The sequence below is a fragment of the Mus musculus genome, chromosome 10, assembly GCF_000001635.26.
Source record: "Mus musculus strain C57BL/6J chromosome 10, GRCm38.p6 C57BL/6J".
Taxonomy (NCBI): domain Eukaryota; kingdom Metazoa; phylum Chordata; class Mammalia; order Rodentia; family Muridae; genus Mus; species Mus musculus.
The window spans coordinates 13315040-13333900 of record NC_000076.6 but is presented as its reverse complement, the minus strand read 5'-3'; the positions used below and the strand labels follow the sequence as shown (position 1 = coordinate 13333900).

Below are 18861 nucleotides of genomic sequence, written 5' to 3'. Positions count from 1 at the left end.
GGAACAAAAAAATAACCAGCACCATGCTGCTCTGAGATTTGCTTTCAACCCTTGCTGTTTGGGCATGTCTATTGTAATTGTCAAACAAAGAGATATATTTCTGTTTCTTTCAATTATTTAGTTTCTGTGTTTCATTACATGTGTGTTTATAAAATTTACTAATTTGACTTGACCATTTTAATTTGCATGTTTTTCAACCCCCTACCCCTGTTTTTCTTTAATATTAGGTTGCTAAGATTTTTCTTAATTTCTTTCTTTTTGTTTTTTTCTTCATGAATTTGGAATCCTGTTGTAATTTTCTTACCATTTGAAGCAATAATATTTTTCTAGATGGGGGGAAGTGTTGACACCCAGAAGGGGGCCTCCCCTTCTCAAAAGAGAATGGGGAGGGAGAAGGAGAGGGGGAGGACTTTCGTGAAGAGATACTAAGAAGAGAGGAAGGGCTGATATTGGGTTGTAAAGTGAACAAATAAATTTAATAAAAATAAAAAAAATTCTAGATAAAGCTAAACTATTTAGTTCCTCTTTCTTCCTACTGATCAACATCAGGACCTAAAGATGCTAAAAAGCCATCTGCTTCTGCTCTGTACAGCCTCGACATGGTTAAATTCCCCATCATTTTTTCACTGGTGTGCAGTGCTCTTCCTTACACAGCTCACTTGCCTCTGAGCTCATTTCTTTCTTGCTAAGGAATTTCTTTCTTGCTGGAGAGGTTTAATGACTAAGCACTTTTAGTAAACGGTTGATTTAGTACACAACTCCTTAAACTGTGAATTGTAACCCCATAGGGGGTCCCATAACTAGATGTAGGGATTGTGAAATATTTGGCAGTACTAAAAGGTTCCTTAATGCATGAAAGCTAGCTTAGAGTCAAATGTGGAGTTGGTAAGATGGCCTGACAGATAAAAGTACTTATTGCCAGTGTCAGAGAGATGACCCGGGTTAAGGGCTCATGCTACTAAGGGCTCACAGCTGCCTGCTCCAAGATGCAATGCCTAGTTTTCACAGCCACCTGCATTCAGACATGCACAACCATACACATACCCCTGGACATCAACATACATTTAAAATTAAAAAAAAAAAATTAAAAGGCACTTGCCACTAAAGCTGAAGACCTGAGTTTGATTTCCTGGACCCATATGGTGGGAAGAGAGAACTTACACTCTCCACACTCTCCACCTGTGCACCATGCATGCTTATGAGCTCATGAATGCACACACACACACACACACACACACACATAAACACATACATATACACACACATACACACACAACACACATAACACACACATACATACACATATACACACATACACACACATACACACACATACACACACATACACACACAGATATTTAAGTGTAATCAAATGCATACTGAGTCCTTGTAATCCAGAGAAAACACTGACTTTAATATTTTCTTGCTATCTATCACTCTTTATATTGAGAGTATCACATTAGTGTACCTTTAAACTGTATTGCATTGGGATGTCATATGTTTAAAAATTACAGTTGTGTTGTAGACTTGAGTTTCATTTTTCTTTTTTTAATTCAATGAATTTTGGCTTGAGATTAGGACAGAATTTCTAACAATTAGTGAATTAACCCTAAATATACCTATGCTATTTTGTACTGAGCATTTATGCAAAGTAGCAATCTTATCCTTGAGGAATGTAATAATCAAAATATTGATCAACTCTGAAAACTATTGTAGATGCACTGTGTCCTGTAATATCACTTTCATCCCAGATTTAATCCTCTGTGTAAAGTTAAGCAAGTATATCCACTTCATTCATGTGCAAATGTTCCTTGTCTTTAGTACATGCTCAAAGTATATATGTACCAGATGATTGTTTTAAAATAAAGTTCCTTATAATTCTTTCTTTAAAAATTATCTACTTATTTTATGTATATGAGTACATACATATATATGAGTATGCTGTCTTCATGCATAGAAGACACTGTGAGCCAACATGTGGTTGCTGGGAATTGAACTCAGGACCTTTGGAAGAGCAGACAGTGCTCTTAACCTCTGAGCCATCTCTCTAGTCCCCACCCCCTATATTTCTTATTACCAGTAATTTTTAGGCCTACTCTCTAAAGCCCTATATCTGCAGGCATGTAAAACTTTCTGGAGGGTTTCAGAGTCACAAGTGGAGAAAGTTCAAGCAGCCCTCATTTGATGAATGATTGTTTACTCGGATATAGACTTCTAAGTTGAAACTTAACGTCTCCCTAGTGCTAATAATAGATGTGCTTCTACTGACTTCTAAATATATTATGATTCCTTAAAGTGGGAGTTGTGCTGTCTAAGTACTGGCTAAATTTTCCCCTTTTTTCTTCACACTCAATTTAAGTACAGTCTGCGTAGATGTGGACTGAGTCTCTTTTTCCTGTTGCTTGTAAACTGTTGCTTTCATTTCCCACTTGGACAGCATCTTGAAATTAATGTTCTAATTTTCTACTTCCAGCCCATGCCGCTCCCTTCCCATCCTAGGTTTTATTACAATGACAATTTGATTCTTCCAACTGATCAGAAAAAAAAATATTGAAGTCTTTTATGCTTTTTGTCCCCACTTAACACGTCAAGAAGTTTGACTCAATCTTCAAAATATACTGGAGTCTGGAGCCATATTACGACTCCCACTGCCCCGACTTGTTCTCAGCCACCACTGTCTACAGCCTACGATGTTTTCCTGGTCTTTCTCTTTTTCATCCATTCTTTATTTGAATGCCACCATGATATTTATAGCTGTGCTTTCCAGAATGCAGCTGATTTCACCAGAAGCCACCATGATCATAAAGTTAAGTCAGATCATATCATGGCCTTTATCATCATCGTGTACTTGTAGGAAAAGCCACAGACTTCTGGTCAGATACAAGGCCCTAAATGGTAGATAACTCCTTCCTCCTCAGGGAGCACTCAGCCTTGACTCGAGGGCCTCCTTAGGCTACTCAAAAAAAAAAAATCATATAATATGCTCCTATATCGGATTCATATTAGCTGTTCTTCCCCCCTCTCCCTTTGAGCACTGTTTTTCCAGATTGCCTCTTGTCTAACTCTGTCCCTCCTTCTGGTTTTTATGAAAGCATCATTTTCTTAAGAGGGCTGCTGTGATACATACACATACACACAGAGAGGGGAAGGGAAAGGAGAAGGGGCAGGGGGAGAAGGAGGGGGAGACAATGAGAATGTGACTGTGTTGACTGTCTCTCTCTTCCCCTCCTGTTATTCCACCCTAGCCTCAGTCAAAATGGAATCCAGTCCACACTCGCAGTGAGCTCTCCCCTCTCAGTGAATATTGTTTACAAGTGCCCTCACAGAAACACACAGGAAGGGCACTCTAGAGACCTCCTAGGCACTTCTCTATCTAGTCTAGTTGACAGTCAAGATTGACCATCACAGATAGGTGCCTGACTAGTAGGTACCTGGCCTTAGGGAAGGGACAGGTGTGGTGTAGGATAGGCACCAGCAGTGGAGAGGAATGCTTGTGCTAATGGGGGCACTACTTCCTTACCAGAACCTACAGAAGTGTTTGCTTGAAAGGGGGTGCGTTTCAGGATTTGAGACGTATTCCTCAAAAAGCTGTATAGGAAACAAATGAAAATAATTCATTCTGATTGCATGCTATCATCAGGTTTAATTGCTCTTTAGTTTAAGAAATGTTTTACAATCGTGAGGGAGGCATCTTCTCTGAACCACTGAGTCGTCTATGTGGGAAGGATGCCGACTAAGAAAGTAGGTTCAGAGTCGTCCCTGCTATGTCTTCTAACACCTGGAGAACGGATGCCTAGCAGTGTAGCACAGTAGGATGCGACACCCCCTTCCCCAATACAGTATTCTCGAGAGACTGGCACCAGGGGAGAGCTTCCATGCCACTTGTCCTCAAGGCCATGAATAAAGGCTTTGTTCATGGGGGGTACTCAGTTGTTACTAGTTCATTGAAAACATGTCTGTTCAATCAGGCAGTCTGTAGCAGGACAGAGCTAGAGTTGGTGGCAGGCTTGCTATCTTCAACACACTATTAACAAACCATGCATATTGTGCTGGATAGTTTTATATCAACTTAACACAATCTACAGTTGCTTGAAAGGAGGGAATGTCAGTTGAAAAAATGCCTCTATACAATTCAGCTCTAGGGTGTTTTCTAAATTAGTAATTGATGGGGGAGGACCCAACCCATTGTGGGTGATAGGATCCTCTGGGCTGATGGTCCTAGATTCTATAAGAAACCTGTAGAAACTGGAATGAGCAAGCCAGTGAACAGCACCCCTCCCAGACTTCTGCCTCAGTTCCTGCCTCCAAGTCGGAGCTGCTTGAGTTCCTGTCCTGACTTCTTTTGATGATGAACACTGAGATATATACATACATACATACATACATACATACATACATACATACATACATACAGATATATATATATATGTGTGTGTGTGTATGTATATATGTATGTATGTATGTATGTATGAATGAAAGTATAAGCCAGATAACCCCTTTCCTCCCCAATTTGCTTTTGGGTCATTCTGTTTTATTGCAGCAAGAGAATCCCTAAGTAAGACACATATATATACTCATACAGATGAGGCTTTGTCTATATATAAAGTTGTTGGTATTCTGGATATGACATAAGTGCTTATCCTACATATATTAAGGGTTTGTTGTCCAAACACCTTGTTAGGGTCTGGGAATGTAAAGGGTAGTTGCTATAACAATGATTGGACTTGACATCAAACTATTAATTTCTGTAGCTCAGGCAGCTATGGAAAGGGCGTTCTGAAGGTCACTTTCTATAGATTTTAACTAGTGCCTTAAAGATTTTGAATTGCATGGCAGTTGATATTTCTAATGCTACTGAGTTATACTCTGTTTTGCATATAAGATGAGGTAGAATAACTTACACATGCTTTTCCTTTTTTATGATAGAGGGAGATATTTTGGAAAAAAGAAATTCCAGACCCACCCCTTGATTTTTCTGGTTAAATCTTCCAGGAGTTGGCTCAATGAATAAGTAAGCACAGAGCCTCTGCTCCAAGCCCATGGCTGAGACTAGCTCAGGGAGGGGCGGAGGCAAGGTATTTTGTTAATCCTGTTAGCTCTTGAGAGCAGAAGGAGGGAGACTCAGGAAATAAATCATATAAAAGTATGCGAACAATAGGAAAGAAAAACTTGCCTTACAGGTTAATTTCCTGCTCTGCCCAGAGTTTGTGGAATGTGATCATTTCTGTTTTCCAGTGCTTGATATAAGTAGAAAGTCCAAACTCGTGAGTCTTAGCTGGGATTCTCCTTTTGTCTGATGGTACTATGTGTCATGTTAACACCAGTTTTCTCCCACAATTGTAAAATTAAAGAGAATGGAGTGGGGATCAGCTGCAGCCTCTACAGAGTAACATTTTAAGGTGTAAGTGCCACTTATATTTCCAGAGCTCAGCCCAAGGTATGAAAACCCAGAAAGCCTTCTGTTTGCCTTTTCCTGGTCACAGCTTCCTAAGGAGGCTGGCTCTTGCAGAATGTAGCCAGAGTCTAAACGAGATAGAAAGTTGTAGGAATAAAACAAATAAAACTGGAAGGTAGTCAGGGAAAATAAACTCACTTGAAAGCTTGAAAATGTTTGCATATTAGATTTCAGCTTCTGGGTTACAAATATTCTGTTATCACATGATTAAAATACCCCCGCGAAGCATTCTTACCACTTAAAAATAAAAGGGTGTTGGTCTAGTGGCTCATAGAGGAGGAGGGACAGACAGTGTGCTGCCTTTTAGGAAATCTCGACATGGTGCGTGCATAGAAAATAAAGATCTAAAATGATCCTTTCGGACAGACAGCGTTTCAGTTTCCCTTGCTTCTTCTAAACATTGTATCATGAGAACAAGATAATTAAAGAAACAATTCTACTTAGAAAGTTAGTAAGTTTAAGTTCTCTCCTTTTGCCTCAAGCAAGTGTTTGCCACTGCTACAATTCCTGTTAGCCAAGGAAGTGCCACTAATTTGTTAAACGTTCACAGCCAAGTCCAAAACAAGGATGTATGTTAACACTCTTAGAGAACTTGAGCATGGCCATTTTCAGTCATGCTTGCTTCCCCCGGCCGCTGCAGTTCTCATTGCTCATGGAATTTCTGGAGAATTCTATTTAATTCTTCTCTCCACCATGAGAACCTACCTCCAAGTTCTGGAGTGGCAGTGGCTAGAGAGATCTGGCAGATCTGAGGAAGATGGAGACCCAGGATTAGAACTTATGGTGTCTGAGTTCTTCCCTATATATGCTCAAAACTCTCCTCCAGTCACCAAATTGTATTTCTGCAAAGTGGACCCTGAGCTTCTAGGAGAGGAGTTTGTCATAGTCTAGGTTTGTAAGGGCCAGGTTGATGTCTGCTTTAATTTACCATAGTGCCTTCTGTCTATGAAAAGTACGGTTGTCACTTTGGATACCCCAGATGGCTGAGTTTAATAACGCCCACATCAGACAAGTCAGAGAAATCTGAGTGATGGGGCAAAGTGTTTGAAAATCTCCCAAGTACAAGTGCTTGGTCCTAAAAGCACACTGTCTCCCAGGGGAAATTCTAAGTAAGTCCTCTCGATTTCATTTCTTCCTGGAAGTAAATGAATAAATCATAGTTCTTTCAAGGATTGAAGCTAGACTGTGCAGTGGGGGGGAAAAACAGTAAATGCTATTCTACTATTTTTAGGAGGGTTTAATATAAACAGCTCCTCAAATCCAGTCATGGGATGATTTAATGGCACCATGTGGTACGAGACAGTGCCGGTGTGCACTGAAGGTAGCACCGTCTGGTTCAGAGTCAGCTTGTTCCATTGCAAGGAAGTTTTCAAGCCAGGTGACATCAAATTTTCACTTTCATAAATGGATTCTTGTGTGCCTCCCTCCCTTCACACCAGTGCCCAATTCTACTGTCAGAAACCTACCAGGATATCGCTGAATAAAAGATCAGTTTAGAAATCCAGGGGGAAGCCTGGGACTCAGGGAGCCAGTGATGAGAAGTACATACAGACGGTTTCCTCACATGGGCAGTCATCTTTTCTAGCATTTTCCCAAAGAGCAGTCTATACAGAAACGTCGGTGTTTTTCAGATGGCATTAAATGTTCCTAGTATCTGATCTAAACCCGGGAGAGCAAGTCCCACCACTGTTTGTCTGAGTTCAGTAAGTCATGAGCGAGGCATCTGGGAAGGACATTATCTTAAAATACTTCTGTTTTGTTCTCAATACAGTATCTTACTTGTATCTCCAGCTGGCCTGGAACTCACTATGCAGCACGTACAGGCCTTGAACTCATGGTAATCCTCCTGCCTTAGCCTTTCAAGTGCCGGGATTTCAAATGTGAGCCACCACGTCAAAGCTTCAAAATCCTCTTGTGTTTCACTCTCTAATCTTTATGCTTTGACCTTAAAGGGAGATTTGGAAGTTACTGGAGACTTTCTCTCCATTCACGGGCCTAAGTTCTCTGCTATGATAAAAGGCCCTTCAAACGCTGAGCCCCAGCCGAAATTCTGGGAGCAGGATGTCCCGCCCTTGTAAAGGAACCTTGGAACACACTTCCGGCGGTTTGGTTGATGTGCTTCCAAGGTAATATGATGGGGGTTGGAAGAGTTTCAGGGAAATATGTGTAACTTGATCACTGGTTATTACAATTCCAGATGACGCCAAGAAGTTTATCAACCATTGGACCAGAACAAGTCTTGAATAAGTAACTGTGAATGTGTTAAGCAAATCCCCCAAAGCTAGTTAGTACCTCTTCCCCCATAAGTCTTGGAATAAGACTTGATAGAAGGGGGAAAAAACCCTCAGTATTATTTCTCAAAGCGAAGAAATAGCGATAGCAGAAAACATTGTAACTGAGTTTAACACTTAGCGTCTTTTAAAGCTTCTCTTATGGGCAGAATTGACTGAGTGTCCCCCTAACAATGACTTCCTTTATCAGCAAAGCTCTGCCAGGAGCACAATAGTAAGATATCTCTCATCTCGGCTTCCACAAACATTTTGCTTGTTTGCTTCTTAATGCAATTTTAAGCAAAGCCATGAAAGAACCGGAAAGAATTGTCATTGACTTTCACTGCTGATTCCCAGGTGGGATGCATTCTCCAAACACAATGTGTGCACTGGAAGAGGAGAGGTGGTGTGGACGTTATTGTTCTGGTTAGGACTCACATTTTGGTTAAGCCTTTCAGTTTCATTGTAAAAATTGGGATTTCTTGCATTTGTTGCACAAGTCAGCAGCAGAGGACCTGCCTAACATGCAAACAGTCCCCCCACCCAGCAGCAGAGGACCTGCCTAACATGCAAACAGTCCCCCCACTCAGCAGCAGAGGACCTGCCTAACATGCAAACAGTCCCCCCACTCAGCAGCAGAGGACCTGCCTAACATGCAAACAGTCCCCCCACCCAGGGCTCATTTCCCATCACCCCCAAAATAGCTATGGTTTCTTTTCAGCTTTGAAAAGAAAAGAACTCCCCGCCAATGAAGAGGGGCCACTTTTTTAACTCTGATAAAACAGATAAGCAAGTGTCTTTCAAAACACCAAAACAAGGTCCTACTGAGATCAATAATACACACATAAAGGAAATGTGATTTTCATGATTAAAATAGGAAAACTGATCATCTTATAAGGTCTATACTGAACAATTGTTTTTATAGATCAGAGTTCTTTAGGATAAACTATAAGATGAAAGATGGCATAAGCAACATGAACAGATTGCACTTTTTAATGAAATGTATAGGTTCAGAAAGGCATGCACAAGTCCTAGTGTACAGCTCATAACAGGATATATTGATGTAACTGCCCTTCTGTTTAATGTAACATGTATATAGATACGTATATATTCATGAACATATGCACGCATATACATATGTATATATATTGAATCTTGACCACTCAGATTGCTACCTATCAGCTGTAATGACAAAGCTTTTAAGTGTTTTCATAGTTTTTAGAAACTTGAGACTTAATAGCATATTATGGGAGTGTTAATTTGGGGGCATAATAGCTTGTCAAATAAATTGTTTTTGTTGTTATGGTTGTGTCTACAGTGAGTCTTTTGAGGTTTATCCAAGCTGAGCTAGAGTTTTAGGTGGTAGAGTCAAGATATGCTTAGTTGATGCCACACATAGATCACTGTGGACATCACTGACTTGCGTTGTCCAACCTGAAGCCATTAATTTGTTTTTCTTTATTGCATTTGTTGAACGGAAGATAATTGTTAGAGAGGAAAACGCTATGCAATGGCCTCTCTAACAGGGCTGCAGTGCTGCAAACAGTATAAGGAAGGAACTAACTTTAAACAAACAAATTTTCCTAAACTAAGTACCAGTGACTAAGTACTTTAATGATTTTTTTTTCCGCCTCAGACCTAAAGGATCCTTTGACATTGAACCTTGACAATTAGAGGGAGTTTTTCTGATAGCCCTCCTGCGCCACAGGGGGTGCGGGCACCCAGCCCCCCACCCCCAGCGTGCAGCTGGACCAACACCCCTTACCCCACACCCTCACCTCGGGGGCTCCGCTCTTTCCAGCTCCTCCGCTCCCTGTCGCCCTTGCCCCCCTCTTTTCTCCCGGTGACCCCTGACCCCAGCTAATCTGCATAGAGGAATGACAGGCATCCGCTGGGCCGGCTTGGCGGCTGCCAGGGCCGGGCGACCCGCGCGCGCGGGGAGAAGGTGCGGGGCCTGGCGGGCGCGGGCCGCGATGAGCGCGCGGGAGGCCGGCGGCGAGCGGACGGGCGCGCGCAGGAGCGGAGCAGCCCGGTGAGGCGGAGGCGCGGCGGGGCGGTCACCCGCCATGGGCCAGACCTCGGTGTCCGCCCTGTCCCCGCAGCCCGGCAGCGGTGAGTCCCGGGCCAGGCCGGCGCCTGCAGAGTCCCGGTTCCAGGAGCAGGCCCCCAGCTCCGCGCGCGTGCCCTGGGCTTTGGTTTCTCTCCAGTTAACTTGGAGAGCCAGAAAGTTCCGAGAAACGCCATTTGCGCACGAGTCTTGTTTTGAAAAAGGGCGAAACTTCGAGAGCAGGAGAAACATTCCCGCGGGCTCCCCCTCTTCCTTAGGCTTGGCTTTCGAACAGACTAGAACTGAATTCTTTCAAGCTTGTCAACTGATTTATGGTTTGTTATTCGGAGCAGAAGTGCGGCTTGCTTTCCCCTTTCCTGGCAGGATGCTAAATATTTAATAACTACCCCAAAATGTGTAATTGGTTCAGATGTACTTGCTCTGTTTATGTTACACACATAAGCCATAGTGTTTAGGAAAGCATGTGTCTTGAGGGGTAAAGTTTGCTTTATGGAGACGTGTGCAACATTTCTGGGCTACAGTACTGTGCCTCCTTTACAGTTTTCTTTAAAAAAAAAATTAGAAGAAAGGAGGGTAAGCAGTCTGGCTTTGTCCCATGTACCAGGATAAACAATTGCTTGTCCACACGTCACGTGACTGGACAAGGAACTAAACCTTCAGAGTATGATTTTGAGATGCTCCCAACCGATGATTTCTGAAACACGACCTCGTAGAGACCACGCATGTTGAACACTGAGTGACCACTGATGGACTCTTAGGTTTTACAGACATAAACAGGATCTCACAGAAAGGAAATGACAAGGCAGAGAGGAAGGTTTATAAAGTATTCCAGGATGTTTGAGTAGACCGAGCTCTCCAGTCTCAGCACCCCACCCCACCCCCGCCAGGTTTGTGCAAATGGTACGCTTCATAAGCACTGCTCAGGCTTAGGCTAAGGCCCCCAAAGAGTGACCCCTCTCCCCTCTGCAAGGGAGAAAAAGCCGAATTCAAGGAAGCTTATGTTCTCCCTTGCTAATAATGATGTAGCTGCGTTGCTCTGGCCATCAAAAGACTTCTTGTTTATGGCTTCTGAGTGTTTTTTTTTTTCTTTTTTTTTTCTTTTTTCTTTTTTTTTGGAGGTGGGGAATGTTGATAGGGCATGTTGCTTATAAGACTGTTTGGTCTATTATAATGAACTATTTGTTCATTCTAAGACTATTTGGTACAAGTAAGACGGGCTTTCTTTTGTCTCTTTGAAGGTAGTGTGACAGTTTTTAATCAAAGCAAGAATTGTTTTGTATGTTTGTTTGTTTGTTTCCTCACTGGCAGAGATAGAGTTAAATCATTGTTCCAGTGCAGCTAGTGTTTGGGAAGTTCTGTCCTGATTTTTAGTTCCTTTGTCACAAAATATTAGCAGAGTGAATTATGAAGAAGTAAAATTTGCCTTTACATAAGTCAAGGAATAAATAATATGTAAGTGAAGTCTGAGGAAATTTGAGTTAACACCTGTGAGGTAAACAATATGTGTGTGTGTGTGTGTGTGTGTGTGTGTGTGTGAGAGAGAGAGAGAGAGAGAGAGAGAGAGAGAGAGAGAGAGAGAGAGCACTTGGTCATGAAAGATATTTTAGGAAGCTCTCCAAGAAAGCTCATTATATTTAACTTGCAGGTTCTTGATTCAAGGTCACACAATTTTGTGTAACTGAAATGGCTAACCCATATGTCATGAATGGAGCCTTCTTTGGTCCTGATGTGTCAGTTAAGGAAGGGTTGTGGTTGTGGTGTGAAAATGTAGTAGTTTTCTTGTGGTATCCGCTTGGGATCTCTGTCAGAGGTACTCGGTTTCCCAATGGTTTCACTGGTACATTCTAGATGACCCAGAACAAAACAGCAACTAAACACAGCAAGGTGTCCTCCATTTTATTCTGATGTCTTTGCCCCATCTGAGCTACTTTGCTGGCTTTTCAGATGAGGTTTGATCTCAGGCATCAGTGGCATAAATTTGTAGTGGTCACCAGAGATTACAGTGCTTAAATGGGTTCTTATCATAAATGCTTAGAGGGGCAAAATCTTGAGGAGTCTGAGGAATGCTAGCACAAAGTTCCCAAGTTCATATTTATCAGCTGTAAGAATCTACATTGTTACCAGAAACCAGTTTGCATCTCCCTCTTTTTGACTTCAGACTTTCTTGAGACTCTCAGCTGTGAGCTACATCTAGTTTTCAGGGATTCAGAGGATTATTAATAGCTATGTCTGACAACAGGGAATTATAAAAATAGTTTTATTGACATATAATTCGCAAGCCATAACATTTTCCCATTGAAAGTATATAGTCTATTGTTTTTAGTATATTTGGCTTGTGTATCCATCCATCCCTATTCACTAACTCTCTTCCCTGCTAATAAACAAGAATCTACTTTATATCTATAGATTTGTTTATCTGGAATGTCTCATGTGAACTGAACCAGTGTGTGTGTGTGTGTGTGTGTGTGTGTGTGTGTGTGTTTAATGACTGGCTCCTTGGAGCTGGCACGATGTTTTCAAGGGTCATCTGAGTTGTAGCATGTGTCAGTATTTCATTTCATTTTATTGCTAAATGATCACATTGTTCTTTCATTATGCATGTCTTTATTCAGCTGGGTACTATGAATAACAGTGTTTGAACTCCAGGTAGAAGTTGCCGAAGGTATGCTTTTATTTCTCTTGAATCTATAAGTGGGAAGAATTGCTGGCTTGATTCAGGGTTAACCTTTGAAAGGGCTCAGTTTTCCAGAGCAGCCTCTTGCACACATCCTCGTTAGCTGTGGATGCAATCCCAGTTTCTCCATCTCCTTGTCCAACACTTGGCGTTGTCTGGTTTTGCTTTAGCCATACCCATGGGTATCGGTGTGCTTTTCTCTCCTTTTTAAAGGCCTGTATTATTTGCAGATATTTTCTTCCATTCCTTGGGGCTGCTGCTTCTAGCACATGGTATAATTTGAAGTTCATTTTTTAAAAGTTCTGATGGTGTCCTATTAATTTTTCTTTTGTTCTTGGTTTGTGGTGTCATGTCCAAAAAAGACCATTGCCCAGTGAAAACCAAGAATATTCATGGCTCTGTTTTCTTCTAGGGGTTCTATAGTTTTTACTCTTATCCTTAGGTCAGTGATAACGTCTGAGTTAATTTTTATATAAGGTACAGTGTATAGTGTCAGCTTCATTCCCTGGCCTCTGGATATCCAGTTGTCCCAGTATTTGTCCAAAAGGTGATTCCCTTCTCCATTGAACTGTTGTGGATGGGGATATAGCTTAGGGATCAAACCCTTACCCAGCATGTTTGAGACCCTGGGTTCTACCCCAAGTACAGGAGAAAGACAGACAGACAGACAGACAGACAACAGGATGTTAATAATCTCTCTTGGCAGTCTCGTAGAAAATCAGTTGACTGTATAATAAGGGTTCATTTCTGTTCTCTCAGTCCTATCCAGATGTCTTTTTCATGTCTCTAACACGATGTCTGCATTACTGTAATTTGGTAGTAAAGTTTTGAAGCTGAGAAGCATGAATCTTCCTGTTTGAGTCCTTTTCTCTTGTCTATTCCATCTCTCCTGTTATTTGCTTATGAATGTCACAGTCAGCTTGTCATTTTGATATAAAAGCTGGGCTTTCTGACAGACATCATGTCGATCCTGTTTCCACATCGCCATCTTCAGATGGATCGTAATCTAGTCCATGAAAACGATCTCTTAATTTCTTTCATTTAACTTTGCCTTCTCCTGTCTACATGCAGGTGTGTGTGTGTGTGTGTATTGTGTGCGTGTGTGTCTGTGTCTGCATGAGTCTCTGTGTGTGTTTGTGTGTATGCACACACAGGCGTGCACATGCACTTATGGAGACTGAGGGGCAACTTCAGGTCTTTAGGAGGTCTGTCAATCTTTTTACTTTTTTTGAGACAGAATATCCAACTAGCCTGTTGATGGCTGAGTCAACCAACCTGGTTAGCCATTGAGCGCCCCGTGACCACCTGCCTCTTCTTCCATGGTGCTTGGCTCCTACCACCTGGACCTCTTTGTGTGGCACTGAGGACTGAACACCAATTTTCCTGCTTATGCCTCACATTCTCTATTGACTTACTTGTTTCTCATGCCCCTCATCCCAGTTCTGTAGGGTTTTTTTTTTCCACATTCATTTTTTTGGTTGTTAAATTAATCCTATGCATTTTTTTGCTTATATTATTATAATGTTTATTTTTAATTCATCCAAATATGTTCCATTGATAGTATTTGAAAATATAAAACTTTATCTTTGTATATTGATATTATATCTCGCTGAACAGATTTATCCTCCTCCTGGGTTTTAAATGGCTTTTAATACTTTTCTGTATTTAAGCTCATACTATGTATGAGATCTAGATTCATATGAAAAGAGAGACATCTTCCTTCTTTCTTTCTGGTTTGAATGATACCTTTCTTCCCTGTCCAACAGAGACTCTCGAGTCCCATAGCCAACAGGAGGAAAGAAGGAGAACATGCCTATCCTGTTGCCGAGTCTGAGGCAGGGGGATAGCCAGGGCTTTTCAGCTGTAAGGGAGATGATAAAGACTTCAAGAGTGCCTTTATAAAAAACTGTTCATTGCTATTTCTAGTGTGTGAAGGTCTTCACCATGACAATGTTGGGGTTTGTCAATGGCTTTTTCTTTCCCTACGAGGATGTTGGTGTGAATTTTGTTGCTTTATTTTTATTAATACAGCCATTAAGTGCCATTAAGTTGGTATTGAGGTATTAAACTAATCTCACCTCCCTGGCATAAGTTCATTTGGACATAGTATACCATCTTTTTTGTGTGGTGCTAGGTTAGGTTTAGTAGTGCTTAATTGAGAACTGGAATCTTTGTTTCTAAGCAGAATTGAACCAGGCATGCCTTCAGTTAGGGTGAATCCTTTATTCTGTGGCCCCATGCCCAGTACTGAGCACAGTAGACAGAACACAGGAAGTATTTGTTGGGTATAGAAATGAATCAGCAAACAATATCCTCAATGAACAGTCTGATGACTTTAAGCCAGTGGTTATATGAATGAAAGATAAGTATTGGGTTTTTTAAAAATTCTTTCCTATTTAACTTCAAGAATTATGTTAGTCTGCCTCTGTTGTGTTAAGGGCAGTGTCTTAATCTAATAACCATCTCTCCTCATCTTTCTGAGCCTCACTTCATCTTCATTGTGCCGTAGACCTATTCTTAGTAATTGTGCTCCAGTCTTTTGGGTGCAAAGGTCAGGAGATGCCTCATTCCAAGTGAATGAAGCAGACAGGGTCATGGTAGGTGGGGGTAAGAGCTACCCCTCCCTGTGTTCCTCAGTCTACATGTTTGCTTAAGGTTCCTACCTTATCCATTCTCCATAAAGCAGGAAGACTAGGAAGAAACATGAGAAAAAGTAAAAAAAGAAAGGGAGTTTGTTTCTTTAGTGAAAATAGTGTGCACATGGTCAAAAGTCAACGAGACACTATGATTGGGTATAAGAATGAGTTGAAGTTCCTTCTAGTTCCCCACCCACTCCTGCTCCTGATTTATAACCCGGAATGAACACTGATTTTCATCCCACACTTGTTTGTATATGTCTTCATCAAAAGAAACAGGACTTACTATATCTACTGCTAATTCCTTTGAATTTTTTCACATAGTATGACTTGGAAATATGTCCATGCTAATTTCTTTAATCCTGTAAACACATTATATTTTAGTTTACAAATACATAAAATTCTCCTCTAAAAGAACCCTGTATTTTTATATTATGCTTATATATCTATGTTTCTGACCTCTCTCTCTCTCTCTCTCTCTCTCTCTCTCTCTCTGCTGTCTGTCGGTTGGGTCTTTCCCCATATATTTAGTAAGAAATAGAAGTTTAGTTTCAATCTTTCTCATAGAAGTACTTTAAGATTCATGAAGTCAGGTTGATTAATTCCTTTCTTCCCTATGAATTTGAATTTCCTAGCAGAGGGTTCCATTGCTGTTTAATCTCTGATTTATTCTGGATTATGATGAAAAGATGTGGTCTTGCAAAAAGTATCTGTAAGCCTGTCTTGCTCCTCCAACAACACAATTATGCACAAGTTTTGTCATCAGCAAGTTGAAAATGGAATCATAGACCTAAAAAAAATTGTATTATGTATGGAAAATTGTGGTGATAAGAAAAAGGTAAACATTCGGAAAAGAAAGGCTCCAGAGTTTTTCTGGTTTGTTTGTTTGTTTGTTTGTTTGTTGAGACAGGGTTTCTTTATGTAGCCCTGGCTGTCTTTGAACTCACTCTGTAGACCAGGCTAGACTTAAATTCACAATGATCCTCCTGCATCTGTCTCCTGAGTGGCTAGGAGTAAGGAAGTGTGCCAGCATGCCCAGCTGAACAGTCATTAAAAAAAATACCCAGCTTCTAAAATAATTACAGTCTCACTATGAGCCAAGACCTGTTCTCAACACTTTCCTGGAGTTAGCTCAGGATCTGTAAGGGCTTACTAACTAGTATTGTGTCTCATCTTATAGAAGAGGAAACTAAAACACAAGAATAAAGTAACTGGTCCACAATACAAGACGACATAAGAGACCAATTTCCAGATGAAAGTTTAAGCAATAAGTGAAAAAAAGTGTGTGTGTGGGGGGGGGCATTGATTAGCTAATGGATTGAGTCTGGGTTAAAATGAATAATCTGCAGGGCAGGACTGTCTTGTGATAATGTAAACTAGTATATGTTAGTACTAGTTAGTACAAGAGAGAAGTTTGAGACTATGTACTTAAAACCTTACAAGGTGCCTACAAGCAAAACTAGCAGTTATAGTTGTAGAAGTATTTTGCAAAGACATTAATTCATCACTAGAACAATATAACAAAGCTCCACATTAAAAGTAACTTAGGAGTCAAAATGCTGAAAGATTTATGGGACCAGTTGAGACATAGGCATGTTGTAGAAAAGCTAGTTAGGGCCTAGAGAGAGAGGGCTCTGTGGGTAAAAAGCATACGCTGCCCAGGTATGAGGATCTGAGTTTGAACCAGAACCAGAACCTATATAAAACCCTGACCTGTAGTGTGAACACGGCTGTCTTTGACCTCTACACTTGTGCAGTGGCTCACTACACCCATGCCTATCCCATGAATGTACATGTGCAGATGTGTGCACGTGCACGCACACACACACACAGACACACAGACACACAGAATCATTTTCAAAAGATTCTAAAAGTACTTTTTAAATGATGATCATCATGGTAAGTACCAAAATATGAAAAGTAATGTTCAAAGGAACTGATGCTTCTTGGAGGTATTGCGACCACCATGGCCTTTCCTCATTTAGACATGATCAAAGTCAAGGTTTCCATGGAAGCTGTCTGAGCTGAACATCCCAGAAGACACATTGACCCAGAGCCAGTATTACCTTTCATCCGTAAGCGTGGACTCCAAGTTAGACGTTTGATACTCTTGCTTCTACTTGGCCTTGTTTATCTAATGGAGATAGCTGAAGTGCCACAGGTACTGATGCGACCAAGTTAAATCTTCCCCCAAGATTTAACTTCTTTCTCACTTTGAGTGTTTTTTAGTTTTTATTTTGGGGTTTTTTGTTTATCTGTCTGTCTATTTGTTTGTTTTTCCTAGGCAGAGTATCACTATGTAGTGTTAGCTGTCCTGGAACTATGTAGACCAGGCTGGCCTCAAACACAGAGATCTGCCTGCCTCTAGTTCTTTAGTGCTGGGATTAAAGGCATGTGCCACCAAGCCCCCAGCTTTTCTCTCTCACTTTTTTTTTAAAGATTTATTTTATTTATTTTATGTAAGTACACTGTAGCTGTCTTCAGACACCAAAAGAGGGAATCAGATCTTGTTACAGATGGTTGTGAGCCACCATGTGGTTGCTGGGATTTGAACTCAGGACCTCTGGAAGAGCAGTCAGTGCTCTTAACCGCTGAGCCATCTCTCCAGCTCCTCTCTCACTTTTAAAGATAGAAAACAATCAGAAATGTGGTTATCACTTCCTCTACCCTGGTACCTAGCTCATCAGATCTGGCTATGGGTGGTGTCAAATATTTATAGTTTGAATTGATTTGATCTCCAGCAGTCTGAAACCACAATAACCAGCAGACAAGTCCAGCTTTAACTTCTTACCTGATGCAGTAAGAAAGGCAATAAGCTTTCATTGTCAGTTCTGTGACTTAAGCCTCTTTAGTTCCAATAGAGGGGAAGAAAACGTTACATGCTTTCTTTGGAGTCCTTCAGTGTTAACAGGCAACTGCTGGCTTCTATTCTTAGGAGGAAAAAAAAAAAGATTAATATTTACTGAAGACTCAACTGATCTAAAAGTGATATTGAGGTAAAAAATAGCTTTAAAAAAACAAACACGCCCGTTCCTCTTCCATTCCCCCATCTGAAGCAGAGGGAACAAAAAAACCGAATAGCACTGTGGTGCGGTGGGAACGTGCAAATAGTGTTGCTTACCAAAAGGTTGCTCTGACCATTATCATTTATACTTATAAACTACCCTTCCACTTATTTTCATTTCGAGGGATGGAATATTTTTTTCCTATAATCCTCCTGGCAAGACTAACACTGCAGTCCTTAATCCTAAGGAAATGTGGGTTGCCAGAGAGAACTGAAGTGCTGTTTTGCTAAAGAGTATACTGGAAAGCTTTGCTGCTATATGCTTCATTGCAGATCCCTGCAAGCTAGCTTGGTTTATAAGGGGATATTAGAAGGCAGAAAAGAGTGGCCCTTTATCCAGTCAGTAGCTCCTGAACCAGTTATTTGTAAGGTGTTATGCTGAGCTGTGGGGAAGAAACCTACACAGACCTCGCCTACAAGATGCTTAATGGAGCTATAGAGAAATGAGACCAGAAGAGAGGGCGTTGCTAGTGGTCTGGATACAAAAATCAGGGTCAGGGCCAAAGCAGTATCTAATCAGAGCAAGGGTGGGGGCGTGGGGTTCCCAAGTGGGAACCACTAAAGACATCTTTTGTTTAACCAGAGAAATTGTTACAGTATTGCTTTGCTTGAGGCGTGTGCCTGCTGCCTTCTGTATAGTATAGGTTTCACAGGGACAAACTGAAGGCTGGACCAACACCAGGCAGGCAAGAGT

At 41.2% G+C, this 18861-nt stretch overlaps 1 protein-coding gene across 18 annotated transcripts in view; it reads left to right on the top strand.

The window, feature by feature from the left end:
* Positions 1-18861, top strand: part of Phactr2 (phosphatase and actin regulator 2) — a 266809-nt gene that overhangs the window by 140625 nt on the left and 107323 nt on the right. For 3 of the 18 annotated variants that reach the window (NM_001359294.1, NM_001033257.5, NM_001195096.2), the window contains exon 1: positions 9612-9837. The exons of 14 other annotated variants lie outside the window; for them this stretch is intronic. In NM_001359294.1, the coding sequence (NP_001346223.1) occupies positions 9792-9837 (46 nt within the window). In that variant the 5' untranslated portion in view covers positions 9612-9791. Of the gene's footprint in view, positions 1-9611; positions 9838-18861 lie in introns of those variants that run through there. One more of the 18 variants, XM_006512669.4, reaches the window with a different exon arrangement.